Source organism: Pteronotus mesoamericanus, unplaced genomic scaffold (assembly GCF_021234165.1).
Source record: "Pteronotus mesoamericanus isolate MK-2021 breed Mesoamerican mustached bat unplaced genomic scaffold, CSHL_Meso_final scaffold_651, whole genome shotgun sequence".
In the NCBI taxonomy this organism is placed as follows: domain Eukaryota; kingdom Metazoa; phylum Chordata; class Mammalia; order Chiroptera; family Mormoopidae; genus Pteronotus; species Pteronotus mesoamericanus.
In genome coordinates, this window is record NW_026555325.1 from 31,622,099 (window position 1) to 31,635,954 (window position 13,856).

Sequence of the window (13,856 nt, forward strand, 5' to 3'; positions counted from 1 at the left end):
CCTTTCTCTTACCCTCTGCCTCACTTGGACAAATCACATTGCCCTTTCTACTCCAGGACTCAGTTTCCCTACTTACAATATGAAAAAGATGTAGTAGATGGTCCCTGAAGTTTCCTTTGCCTCCACAGATCTATGCCTTGGCCTAATCCAGTCTTTAAAATGCTGCAAGTCACTGTAAGTCACAAGTAACTCAACTCACAAGTTACCTTGTGACCCCATCCAAAAGAGAGAGGCTGCAGGAAGGAATACTTCAGATATCAGTCATTATTCTCCATTCTCTGAAGCCTGAGGTTTCCCAATTCAGGGGTTTGTCTTTTAGAAGTACAAAGTTATAAACAATAAATATAACACCTTCCTAAGTATATGTTTTATTTCAAAATTTTAAGCATGTTTACCTTTCTTAATTTAATCCTTTAGAAATCCTATTATCTCATATTTTTATTTGTTCTGACTGAAAGAACAAATGTAATCCTTGGCTATGATTTTTATTTCTATTTTGCTGATGAAGAAGCTGAGGTCGCTGATTTGTTCAAGTTAAGGCTGCCAGATCTAGCAAATGAAAATGCAAGATATCCACTAAAATTTGGATTTTATATAAACAACACATTTTTTCTTTTTTTTAGTTTAAGTATGTCCCAAGAAGTATTTGAAAAAATGTATACTAAAAAATTATGCATGGTGTACCTGGAATTCAAATTTAACTTAACATCCTGTATTTTATCTGGCAATACTAGCCCACATTCTTTGGAACTAATAGATCATGAATACGTATTTGTGTATTATGAATGTATATCATGAAGTATGTTGCTAAACCTTTACCATTTACAATAGTCCTGTGACTTCTACATACCACAACATATAGTTGTTTACCCTTTAAGACCTTTTGTTTAAAAACATACTGAAAGACATCAACTTGTATTTATTTATTATGGACTTCACTCAGATGTCACCTTTTGTAGCCACTCAGTCTAAATTAACAGCCTTTGCCTCCAAAACTTCCTGTACCCCTTCCCTGCTTTAATTTTCTTCTTTGGTACTTATTTCTATTTAATATGTTTTCATATTTATTTATTTCTTACTTTTATTATCTGTCTCATTTAGAGTATAGGTTCTTAAGAACATCCCTATGCTATATCCCCAATAACAGTAGGAGACAAAGTGAAGGTGCTCAACAGATACTTGTGGAAAGAGTGAATGATGCCTGTGAGGCCACTGAGGGCCTTGTACCGCACATGTAACATACATCATTCTTATAATCATAGAGAATCGCAGAAGGCCTGCCACCAAATTAGAACCGTGAGTATGGTACAAGTGAGCATACTCTTCACATTAGTCCATAGACACAAGGTAAGCAAAAGGTCTGAGGGTCATGGGTCAAGAGGTACCCGCAGATACAGCTGGGTTTAATTTAATCTGCCTCCTGCCAGCTTTCTAGAACTAAACATTAGTCTCCCCAGGTGTCATTCCTTAAGCTCCCAAATACCATTGCATGACTATCTGGAAGAGTCCAGTAACAAAATGACACTGGGTGCTGAGAGGACAGGCTCTGTGTCTACCAGATCTGGGTTTGTATCTTGCTGTGACCCGGACAGGTTACTTAGCTCACACTATCGCTGTGAAATGGGCACCCCGGTCTGACCGATGCTGCTGGCGCTGAGGAAAGGATTAAACAAGGTGATCCAGTCAAGCCGTCGGCGCAGTGAAGCGTTGTTCAGCCGTCTGGCTGCGCTGTGGCCCTCAGCCCAGGCCATGCGTGGCTTCGGGTGATGGTGCTCACTACTGCACCTTAAATCCATCTCCGGGCCTCAGGCTGGGATTTCTCTCAGCTACTTTGTTTGCCACCAAAAAAACGGGAGTAGGTTTTACAGTTAGGTGTCCTTTTGTCCAATAAAGCAAGCATTCCAGCAGAAAGAAGGAAAGAAAGCCTGCTGCTCCCCCTAGACTGCACATAGTGACAGCTGCCTGCACAAAAGTAGTGCAGTAGAAAAAAGTGAGAATGCAAGAACTGACAAATTAAGGCTGGATGGGCTCACTGTTAGGGAAAAGCAGCAAGGCAAACGAATATTGCATTTAAAGGGCTCAGTGGGATTTGGGAAAATAGTGTGAGTACATAAACCTAAGTAGTGCTGGCTTAGAGCAGTGGCATTATGAAACATTTATCAGCCTTTTTGAGTCCTTTTGATGAATTTGTCCTGAGGCCACATTATAAAACTTAAAATAATTATGTGTCCAAAAGCAAAAACAAAATCCATGTACAAGTATTTAAGTATAACATGCATATTCCCCTCATTCAGCAATGATATTTATCAGGGGTTTGATACAGGGTATGCAAACCTAATGAGAAAAAAATAATAGAAAAGCTGTAATCATTCCTTTTAGTTTTCTTTTTTTCCCCCCTACAAAAATGGTGATCTTATTTTGCACTACTCTTGTTTGTTTTCACTTCTCCTGTACTCTTTGTATTTCCTTCACATCACATATTAAAACCCAAGAATAATGTTTTCCCTCTCTAGAAGTCAAGAAATGCAAATTAGGATAACGAGGTACCTTTTTGTCCCAGGAGGTAAGCAAAATAAAAAAGACTGATACTGCCCAGTATTGGCAACATGATGGGAAATGGTTCCTTACTTAATGTTGTGGACATGTGTTTATTTGTCTGTTTGTTGCTTTTTAAAGGATAATTTGATGATGTAATTCAAAAGACTTAAGCAAAAAAAATTACTCACCCTTTGACCTAAGAGCCTTACATTAAGATTTATTGTAGAGAAATAACCAGACAAGTACTCATAACTATATGCTCAGAATATTTCATGATCCATTATTTATAATGTAATAAAACTAAAAACACCTTAAATATCCCAAAATAAGATATTAGTTAAACCACTTATGATAATCGCCTAGTGAAATACTATACAGCCATAAATATGACATACATGCATACTTGCATATGTGTACATTAAACACAAATAAATGGAAAGATACTCATAATTACAAAAAGGTAGGTTAAAATAGTAAATATATTAAGAGCCATTGTTTTTAAATGTATATTATGTGCATAGAAGAGCATCTGAAAAAATATATACCAAGGTGTTAAAAGTAATTATATCTGGATATGTAGATGATCCCTGATTTTTATTTTCCTCTCTTTGAATATCTGTAATATATAGAGTACATCAGTGCATATATATCATTTTAATCAGAAAAAGTATTTTTTAAACCAAAAAAGGAAAAAGGGAAACATTTTGACACCAGTTCTTTTAAAGAATGTAGATTAGTGATTGGTGAATATTCAGACCACTTGGGAATTTGGAGCATTTTCATCAACTAAAAAAACAAAGAAGAACAGGCAAAACTGATGAGCATGCCAGCAGATGTCTGCCACTGCTCCGATATCTCAAAAGCCAAGTGGCTTACGATACATGCTCTACTTTGCTCTCCCTCCCTTGATCAAAAACTGTTAAAGCTCACCTTCAATAGGGGATTTCTAGACACTTTTAATGGGTTAGGCTGTGGCATCGAACAAGTCAGTTCCAGAACCAACGTTTTAGTGTACTTATGCCCAATCGTTTATGTGAATACATATGGGAGCTTCCAACTCTGCCCAGAGTGGAAGAGGTGGCCAGGGCGGGGCTGGGGCAGGAAAAGCGCTTCAGAGAAGCTGATACCCGAGCTAAACGATGAGGATGCAATGGTCACGTGAGCAGGAAAGGAGATGGCATTCCAGGCAGAAGCGTGAGAGTATGAAGAAAAACCTGAGGAGATTTAGTGGGTGCTTCGCAAATGCTTATTTGTAGTGGTGGGGGGGCGGTAAATAGAACACAAAAAAGGCATTGCAGAAACTCTAGCTTTCCAGTTTCTGTAATAAAAGATGCATTAACTTAGGCATTGTGGGAGCCTTTGAACTTAACACAGTAATTTATGTTCTTCTTAAAACATTTTATTACCTTACAATCCTCTCTGTGCCTCCAATGCTATTTAAATAAATATAAGCAATAAAAACATAAAATGACACCTAGCTGATGCACACCAGGAAAGAACAGATGCGTAGTGAAAATGAGGGGAGATTCAAGTCTGAGTGTTTTTCCACATTTACACCTGCAGCCCTTAGAATGTTAGCATTCCGGATAAGAACTAAATAAGAACACCTGAGGTGTCGATTGGGGTCCAACCTGTGGCCGGTTCATATGGAAATCCTGTTAGCACTGAGGTTGGCAAGGGATGTTTTACAAGGGCAGTATCCTCTTCTCTGATGTCATTCCTTAAATGTCTTAATTTACCTTCAGAACTTGAACTTATTGAAACCATTTCTGAAGACATTTATGTTTTCTATTATCTTTCACTATAATAACTTCCATAAGGGAAGTCATATGATTTGTCCAAAACTTGCCATCCTCAAGATTCATGGGACTCCTACTATGTTAAAATAAATCTTGGTCTGAGCATATCTTTTACAGGGTGGATGGACCACTGCTTCCTGGGAACAAGAAATTGACCTCTTACTAAAATCTCCATGTACAAAATACAAGAAGCAGGAATAAATCTGCCTGGTTATGCTGATGAGCGTTTCTCCTAGTGCTATCAAGTGAGACATGAGTATACAATGAGAACTACTTCCAAATCTAGAGACAGCAGGAAACTAACAAAAATCAACCCACAATGAATTAGCTGCAACTTAACCTGTTTTGAAATTAGAATATGTTCTCAAGTGTGAACGACTAATGGGTCTCTCGGTTTGTTTAGAAAACATTTTAAATTATAACTGATAGAAGGTAAGATATAATCTTGCCAATTTTATCAAAGTTAATAAAGATTGTACACAGAAATTTAAATGAAGTTTAGAAAATGGAGAATCAGAAAATAACCAGAGTGTCTCTACTCCCATCCAAGAAAAAAGTTATTGATTCTAACCCTTAAGTGAAAAAGGCCAGTTACAAGTCCAGCTTCCTTTGTTCTAATTCTGATGTGTAATTCATTCTCCAGACTATATCAACCATATATCAGTGAGGGGGAAAGTATAGTCCGGATTATACTGCTCACTGTAAAATCACACACTGACATTCTATTTTCCAAATATGATTCTCTTGAGTTTAGTTAGTGCAACTCAACACCCCAAAAATCATCACCCCTCAACAAACTGGCAAACTGAAATTTGGAGCCTGCAAAGCTAAGACCCAGTCCCCTAAACACAGTGACTTCACCCAGTGCCGCCAGCCCAGCATGACAAAGCCAGCTGGCCTTGCGGATCTTTGCTACAGAGGAAGCAAGATGCTGGGGCATCCTCAGCAGGCAGCCGTGCACTCAGGAGCGCTTCAGCCTTCATCTGCCTCTCGCCAAGCTGCACTGGGATCAGGGTTTCAGAAGAAGGAATTAGACGAGTTTCATTTTGGGGTGTTTTCAAGGCAGATGCCCAGCAGAAGGGTCCTCTATGGTGACTGAGAGTTTCTGTCTCCCCTAGAACCCACAGTTCAACGAAATGACGGCAGCAGAGCAGCCAGGCAGCCAGGCCCTGGAGGCAGTCTGCTTGAGACTCCAGTCACGGCTTCTGAGAGGCTAGAAGAGCCCTAGATGTATGCAGTGAAGCCTATAGAGAGAAACTCCCTCCTTCTCACTACGCATTGATGACCCAATTCGCTGCTTCTGCCATTTAACACGTGATTTCTAATGGAGGCTGAGGACAGTGTTATTTTTTAAAATTTTTCCTACAGATTCAAGATAAGATTGCATTTTAAAAATGAATAATCCTTTAATGTCAGTTAATACCAGTCCATAGCCAAATTTCCCAATTGCAGAGATCAAGCCAGTTATCCCGTAAAATAGCTCACCTTCTCAGGGTTTGTCTGTTTGAGTCTTTGTGGTTTTAGGTTGCCCTCTATACCCTGTGTCTTGGGTAAACAGCAAATTAGATTTAAAGCTTTGATTAGATTCAAGTTAAATGACTTAGACCTAAAGAAAAAATATAAATATCCTGGGTGATGTTGCAATCTTTATATTGTTTCACATCACAAGACAGTGTTGTCTGGACATTCGTGGTGGTGAAGTTGGCATTGGATTAACGTGGTGACCTTCTGATTTCTCCAAGGTGCAGTTACCTGCTCCCCTTGTGACCTGAAGGGAGGAATATGTATGGTGTTATTTTTGGCACCATATGAATGTCCCATTCCCTGCCAACCATTTGTCTAAAGGTTTTATCAGCAATTGATAATCCTTGCCTGAATCCATAATTTCCCTTTGGAGTCTCCTTTTGTATGTCAGCAGGTCTTATGCTGCACTATTTACTAGTTAGGACATGAAGAAGTCATTAGCTTCTTGATCTTTAATTCCCTCACTGGTAAAGTGAGCTGTTGGAAGTGTTGCATGAGATATCCATGTACACAGGCTTTGCCGGGTGCCTGGTTCCATGTATGCAGTGGCTGCTTGTTATTGTGCTTTTCTGCATTTTGGTTGTGACACCTTGCAGAGCATTGTCCACTTACTGCCAATCTCAAGTGCCTGAGGCAAATGACAACGTACTCGATAAAACTGCTGCAGAGTCCAAGCAGTTATACTTTCGAAGAATATTGGCTTATACTGCTTTTTTAAAGCAAATTGGAAAATGTTTCACATAAGTACTGTCCAGATCAGTGTTTCCTAAGGCGTATTTTAAGAGCCAATGGACCCCGGACCTACTCCATGGGAGGAGCGTTCCATTGTTGAAATAACATCTGGGAAATGCCTCTTCTGAATTTCCATTGTGTGTATTATTAAGTTAAAAGTTCTGGAAAGCCTCTCAGGAAAGAAACCTGCTTAACTTTGCTTCACCAACTATTTTCTCATCTTTTTGCCTGGGGATACTACCCACCCCTTGTCCACCTTTTTAAAGCCAAGTAACACATATAACTATTACATTGAGCTGCTTTAGATTTTTCCAAAGGCTTGAATGAGGAGGGAGTCAAACTGATGAGCTGACTCCCAGCAGAGAGTTGGAAGGCGTCTGCCACTGGCCTTTGGATCCTGAAAAGCCATGCAAGCTAGAGGAGTGCCTAAGAAGTTCATTTATCTGTTGGGGTGGGAAAGGCAGAAATTGGAGTCTCCATAGTAATTCAACAGGTAAACTCTCTCTTTCTTAGAGTTTCTCCCAATCTCACCAGGCCCCCTAGAGGGTATCAGAGCCCACCCACACTCTAGCTGTCCCGCAACCAGTGGGGCTTACCTCACCTGGCAAGAATGAGCACTGTGGGCTGAGGCACAGAGACCAAAGGACATTGAAGGCGTAGTGGTTCAGAGGAAGAGCAGAGGATTTAGAGTCAGAAAAACGGGGGGTCAGCATCTTTGCTGTACTGCATATTCACCTTGATTCCTGGAAAAATCTCATATCCTCTCTGAACTTCAGTTTCTTTTCCTATTGTCCTAGAATACTAGGGACAATTAAAGCACTTAGCTCAAATGGTTGCAAAAATCTCATCGGATATATAAAAGCATGTTTATATATGAAGTGCTATATAAATGTTAATTACTTTAATTTTAATGTTAAGGGCATACTAACTGATCTTCATGGTCCATATTTTGGGGGTCCACTTGCCATTCTTGTATTCATTCAACTTTTCTCACGTTATTGAGACACTTCCAATTACCAGGCACTAGATTAGGTGTGACATAGAGTATAAAATAAAGCAGATCTAGTCCCTGCCTTCATGGAGCTTACATTCCATAGTGGGAGACATGGGATAAACAAATATACACACAAATTAAGCGTACCATTATAGTCCCCTCTCCCCAGGTATTGATGTAATATTTTAAAAATGGGTTTATTGCTATAATCTACTATAAATAGATGCATCTTGAAGGTAAGATCCATAAACTGTTCTCAGTAAATGAATTTGTCAATATAAATAAACACTGAGATTATTTAGAGTAGAAGTAAAAGAGACCTAAGGAATAATTTGTCTCAATCCCCTCATTCTATATAGATGATGAAAACTAGAATCCAGAATACAGTAGAAATTTACCCAGTCACATTTTGGGGAGAGAGAGAGAAAGAGAGAGAGAGAGAGAGAGAGAGAGAGAGAGTGTGTGTGTGTGTGTGTGTGTGTGTGTGTGTGTGTGAAAGAGAGAGAGAGAGAGAGAGAGAGAAGTCAGACACCTCAAGGCCAGGGTCAGAGCCTGGCTTTTCCTGCCTCTAGTCAGCCCTCCGCTCTGTTGCGTTCCTCTGAAAGGAGCTGTAAAAGCTGCCTTCCACTTCAACAGTGGGTTATGATTATCACACTTGGTACAATGTGTTCCAGTTACAAGAAATTGGGGATGCAGCACAATTGATTTTTCCAAACTTTGCTCCATGTAACAGTCATTTTAATAGATGTTAATAGGTTAGTGCTTTTCAAGTTTCTTGGTCAAATTAGTTGAGGAAACCCTGCTTTGGAAATCCATAAATGTGTATTGTGATTGTAAAAGATCATGCCCGCATTAAGGAAACCTCTTAAGGTCTACTCAACTCAGCATTTCCCAAACGTATTTGACTACAGAATCTATTTTGAATTATTTAACAACTAACTGATTAATGAGTTGGGTGGGTAGCGCATCCTTAGCATCAACTTGGTTGGCTTCTTGATAAAGTTTGTAAACGCCCAGTAGTAAAGCAGATTGGATCACATGACTTTAAAAAGGGCCGTTTCTTGGGTCTTAGACCTCAGGATGACTGTGGATGTAGGAGTGGCACAGTGTCTTTTCAACCAAGGACAGAATGGGAAACAATGGGAGCGTCATTAAACAACTCTCTTTAAGGTTTTTAATTATCATTTGCAAGCCTTTTAAACCTTATGATTATTTTTATTTTTGTTTTTAGGCATTCACAAGCCCAGAGTTCTCCAAAAGGGTATGATGTCTTCGCAGGATATCCAAACAAGGTAGCTGGATTACATGATTTTGAAGTAATTATGAATCTTTATTTCAGACTCATCCAAGTCTGTTGGCATGTAGTCTGTGGCTGCTTGGTCCAGCCTTGCAAACATAAACCTGATAGTGATGTTTTGAAGTCTTTGAGACAAAAGCCCAGCTTGCTGAAGAACTTGGTTCAGCAGAGAGACAGGGAGGTACAGCGAAGAGAGAATCAAAAGCCTGGAAATTTGCTGCTAAGAATAAATGCTAGCTGCTCCCTGAGGTGATTTGTCTGTGCACTCCACTCTCTACAGATGTTAGAGCCTCTTTCTGAGCAAGGACCCGAGGTTCTTTGGTAGCACTTTGATATCCTGCTCGAATTCAATATGTGAAATGGAGGCGTCTCTCTGTGACTTGGAGCCCACAGCAGGCTTTGAAGTCTGATCCAATTTTTGCTGCCTACTATTTGATGTTGAAAGGATGAAATGAAGAAAATGTACAGTTTTTGCCAGTAACTCTGCTGAGCATATGTAAGATTAAAAAAACAAAATCCTTTGGATGACGTACTTAGAAATATTAAGTAGATTAATACCTTCCTATAGGTTTTCTTTTTTCTTTCTTAGGGATAAACTTCAAATATAAGAGAAAATCAGCACATAGCTGTTTCTGTATTCTGCGCTATAATTAATTAATTTAAGAGGGGGCTAGGTGAAGCCGTTCAGAGCAAGAAATAAATGAATCAAGTAAAGGGTGTCAAGACTTTGCTACTAATTGCCCCCAAGGAGGGAACCTTTTCTACTCAATTTTAATGCAAGACAAAGGCAACTTACAACATGATCCCAATATGCTTAGCTGCTTCTCCATAGGATCGGGGTTAGGGGTCCCCTTAGTTAAATGGAAGCCATGTCCTTAGGGTTGTTTCATCAGCAGATAAAAATGTTTCTCTTACTGGGTCTTTCTGAAGCACTCAGTTTCTGGGACTGATTTGCCGTCTTCTGGGACATGCCATGCTGCTCCAGGTCACCCGGGACCGAGTCCCTCAAGGGGAGCCCCTGCGAAATCTGGTAAGAAGAACATTTTGATTGCATGCTACTTCTAGCATTTGCACGATTGTGTGCTTTTTAATGAGTTATTTGGGCAGAACTGTCTAGAAGGCAGGACTGAAATAGTAATCAGACTTAGTGTTAACACAAATGTAAGGTTTGGGAAGCCATTCAGACTAGAAGCAGTTTGGTGCCTTCCCATGCCATTTAAGTGTACTTCTCTGAGGGAAGAAAATGACTTATCAGACATCATACTTTTCCCTTTCCTTGTAAGAACCTCAAATTAGTAAACTGCTTAAAATTTCATTTTGTTGAAGGAAAGATAAACAACTGACCAACTCTCGATGGAGCAGATCCTTCAGGGTCAAAATCCAGGGCTTCGTAAAGGATATGGATTTAATGAGTAGTTCTGCCCTTTTGGCAACATGGCCATTTTTTCAGCAATAATATAAACGTCTTGCCATGCTTTTTTGGAAAATATTTCTGGCCCCTTTTCTAAATCCTTCGCTGCAGACTATGGTAAACATCAATTTGGGAGCTTATGTATGGCTAAAATCAGTACTTCTGGAAGATAAAATGATTGTATGAAATATTTATGAACCAGAAGATACTAAGGACAATGTAGACCATTCCAAAGAAAGAAATCTTTTCAACTTAAAATACCAATGTTACACTTGCTATCGGCCATATCTATTTTCCTGAAATATGCAGTAGTTTCTCAGGTCTGCCCAAGTTTCTTCCTGCCTTTTCTTCAGTGACAAAATAGTATTATATGAAGTGGGAAATATATAATTGATATGTTGGGACTTCTGGTCCATATGGAACTTAAATTTATGAAGAGAGACAAGAGAGAATGAGTATATTATAGCAGAACCTTTTAAATGGATACGCAGAAAAGGACAAACTTGTCAAAGGGAACATTTTTCCCACAGTCAGATTGTGATCAGGAATAAGGCCATGATGAGGTAGGGGGAGGAGTAGTGCAAAAAGAAAATTTAGGGAAAATACAGTGTGATGAAGCAAAATCCATTTTGTAAGAATTTAGTTGACATTTTTCTCTATCCAAACAGACAATCTCTATCTTTTAATTAGAGTATTTAGACCTTTTACATTTAATGTGATTATTGGTATGTTTTGGTTTAAATCTATCATCTTGCAATTTGTTTTCTATTTGATCCATTCTGACTTTTTTTTTCCTTTGGCATTCAACTTTGAAATACATGTAACTTTAAAGGACACGTAAAAAGAAAATTTTCAAGTATGGTTGAATAGCCAAAGGCACAGATTCTGGGGCCAGACCTGCCTAGATTCAAATTCCTGCTCTCTTATGAATGTTAATAAAGTTATGTAACAACTCAGTACCTACACATTCAAATAAAGAAAATAGTAGTTCATAGCTGAGGGGTTGTACTGAGGAATAAATGCACTAATAAGTAAAGGGCATAGCACAATGTTTGTGGTGTGGTCATTTTTGTTACTGAATATTATGTAAATGCAAAATCAATCTATAAATATGAATAATAGGTAAAGAAATCAAGTAGTTATTGTAAGGCATTAAGTTTTGATCGGATAGTTCAGGGGGAGCTAAACTATTGTAATTTTGAGCTAAATTTAAAGAGACTTGTTGGATTACAATCATTTTTCCCAAACTTTAAGAAAGTATCCCAGAAAGTCAAACTTCTGACTTTCTGTAAATGGCTCATATGCACTTTCCTGTCATAATTGTTCCTTCCTTCCAATCTAGATGGTTGTCTATTGGATTTGACACCATCATCATTACTTCTCCTTATACTCTAGCAGTCTTCCTACCTTCATTCTTTTCCTTCTTCAGTATCTCTTATGCACATATACCTGAGGAACTTCCCTAAAGCATACTCAGATCATCCCTTTCTTCGCATCCTTCCATGGCTCCACATTGCCCCAGCATTCACTCTAAGCTTCTTTAAGTTATTACTTTTCAATTACCATTGTCATTCCATATTATATTAGTTTCAGGTGAACAGTATAGTAGTTAGACATTTATATCACTTACGAGGCACTCCCTCGATTAGGCTAGTACCCACCTGACACCATACATAGCCATTACAATATTATTGACTGTGTTCCCCGTGACTATTTCATAGCTGCAATTTGTACTTCTTAATCCCTTCACCTTTCTCACCTGGCGCACTCCCATCTGGCAACCATCAGTTTGTTCTCTGTAGATGTGAATTTGTTTGTTTTGTTTGTTTGTTTTATTTTTCAGGATTAGAAATCATATGGTGTTAGTCTTTCTCCGTCTGACTTATTTCACTTAGCATAATACCTTCTAGGTCCATTCATTTTATTGCAGAGGGTGATATTTCATTCTTTTTTTAAAATCTGATTTTTAAAATTTTCTTTGTTAATTTTATTTTTTATCTATCTTTCTTGTATTTTTTCCATTACCATTTAGTCCCCTTTTACCCCCCACCCCCCAGTAATCACCGTGCTGTTGTCCATGTCCACTGAGTCCCTTTTCCTTTTTGCTCGGTGCCGCCATCCCCTCCCCGCACCCTCCACTGCTTGTCATCGGCTCTCCCTCTGAGTCTGTCCCCATTTTCTTGTTAGATCAGTTTGTTCTTTAGAGTCCACATATGAGTGAAATCATATGGTGTTTGTCTTTCTCTGATTGGCTTATTTCACTTAGCATACAGTTCTCTAGGACCATCCATACAAAAGGTAAAACTTTCCTCTTTTTAACGACCAGGTAGTGTTCCATTGTATGCATGTACTATATCTTCTTTATCCATTCATCTGTCATTGGACAGTTAGGTTGCTTCCATATCTTAACTATTGTGAATAACACTGCACAGAAATAGGGATGCATATATCTTTTCAAATTAGCGTTTTGGATTTCGTCAGGTAAATACCCAGAAGTGGGTCATATGGTAGTTTTATTTTTTATTTTTTTGAGAAACCTCCATATTGCTTTCCACAGTGGCTGCACCAATTTGCAGTCCCACCAACAGTGCACAAGGGTTCCCTGTTATTCACACTCTGGCCAACGTTTGTTTGTTGCTTTATTGATGATAACTATTCTGATAGATATGAGGTGATATCTCATTGTGGTTTTAATTTTGGTTTCTCTGATGATTAGTCACTTTCCATATGTCTATTGGCCATTTGTTTGTCCTCATTGGAGAAACATTGGTTTAGATCCTCAGCCCATTTTTAAAATCAGATTGATTGGGTTTTTTTTGGTGTTTAGAACTCTAAGCTCCTTAGTATGACACTCAAGTCTGTCTCTGTTCTGGTCCTAATCTTCCTTTCTAGCTCTGTCTTCTACTGATCTCTCCCCCTCATTCTGTGCTTCAGAATATCCAAACTATTCTCTGGTCTTCAAGCCTGTTGTGTTTTCGACTCCTTTGTGACTTGGTTCATGCTGCTCCCTCTGCCTGACCTGTCCTTCTTCCCCATTCACTCTCAGAGTCCTCTCCATTCTTCAGTGTCCACAATAGCTCCCTCCTCTCTGCCCCTTGACATTTCTTACAGTACTTATCGTGTCCTGGCTTGTACTATGGTGATTTTCATGCATCTACTGGTGGCGTGTGGGACTGGAGGAGGCAGGGCATAAATCTGAAGTTACCCCATCAGGCCAGCTCTTCTCAGAGCAGGCACGCAAAGAAGTGTTCAAATGTGGGGCTTAGACAAAGGCTGTTGTCAGGGCCTTAGTCAAAGAGTCTCAGCAGTGTCCTTAGTTGGTCTATTTAAGCCTGACTCATTCTTTACATAGGAAAGAAAAGCACAGGATACCCAGGAAGTGCATCACACAAATCACCGTGCTACAAATCCAAACAGTGAAATTACTTAACTAGACTGACAGGCATCTATACAGATCTAATATGATTTTGCTATGTAAAAACGTATTCTTTAGGCATTTGTTCTTCTGATTTACTCAAGAAATAAATATTAACACTTACTAAGTGCCAAAAACTGTGCTGG

The 13,856-nt window shown here is 39.0% G+C and overlaps 1 protein-coding gene across 1 annotated transcript in view; it reads left to right on the forward strand.

Annotated features, from left to right (window-relative positions):
• Positions 1-13,856, forward strand: part of MYO3B (myosin IIIB) — a 389,700-nt gene that overhangs the window by 284,372 nt on the left and 91,472 nt on the right. The window contains exons 30-31 of the mRNA XM_054562662.1: positions 8,819-8,879; positions 9,815-9,914. Coding sequence (XP_054418637.1) covers positions 8,819-8,879; positions 9,815-9,914 — 161 coding nt within the window. The remainder of the gene's footprint in view (positions 1-8,818; positions 8,880-9,814; positions 9,915-13,856) is intronic.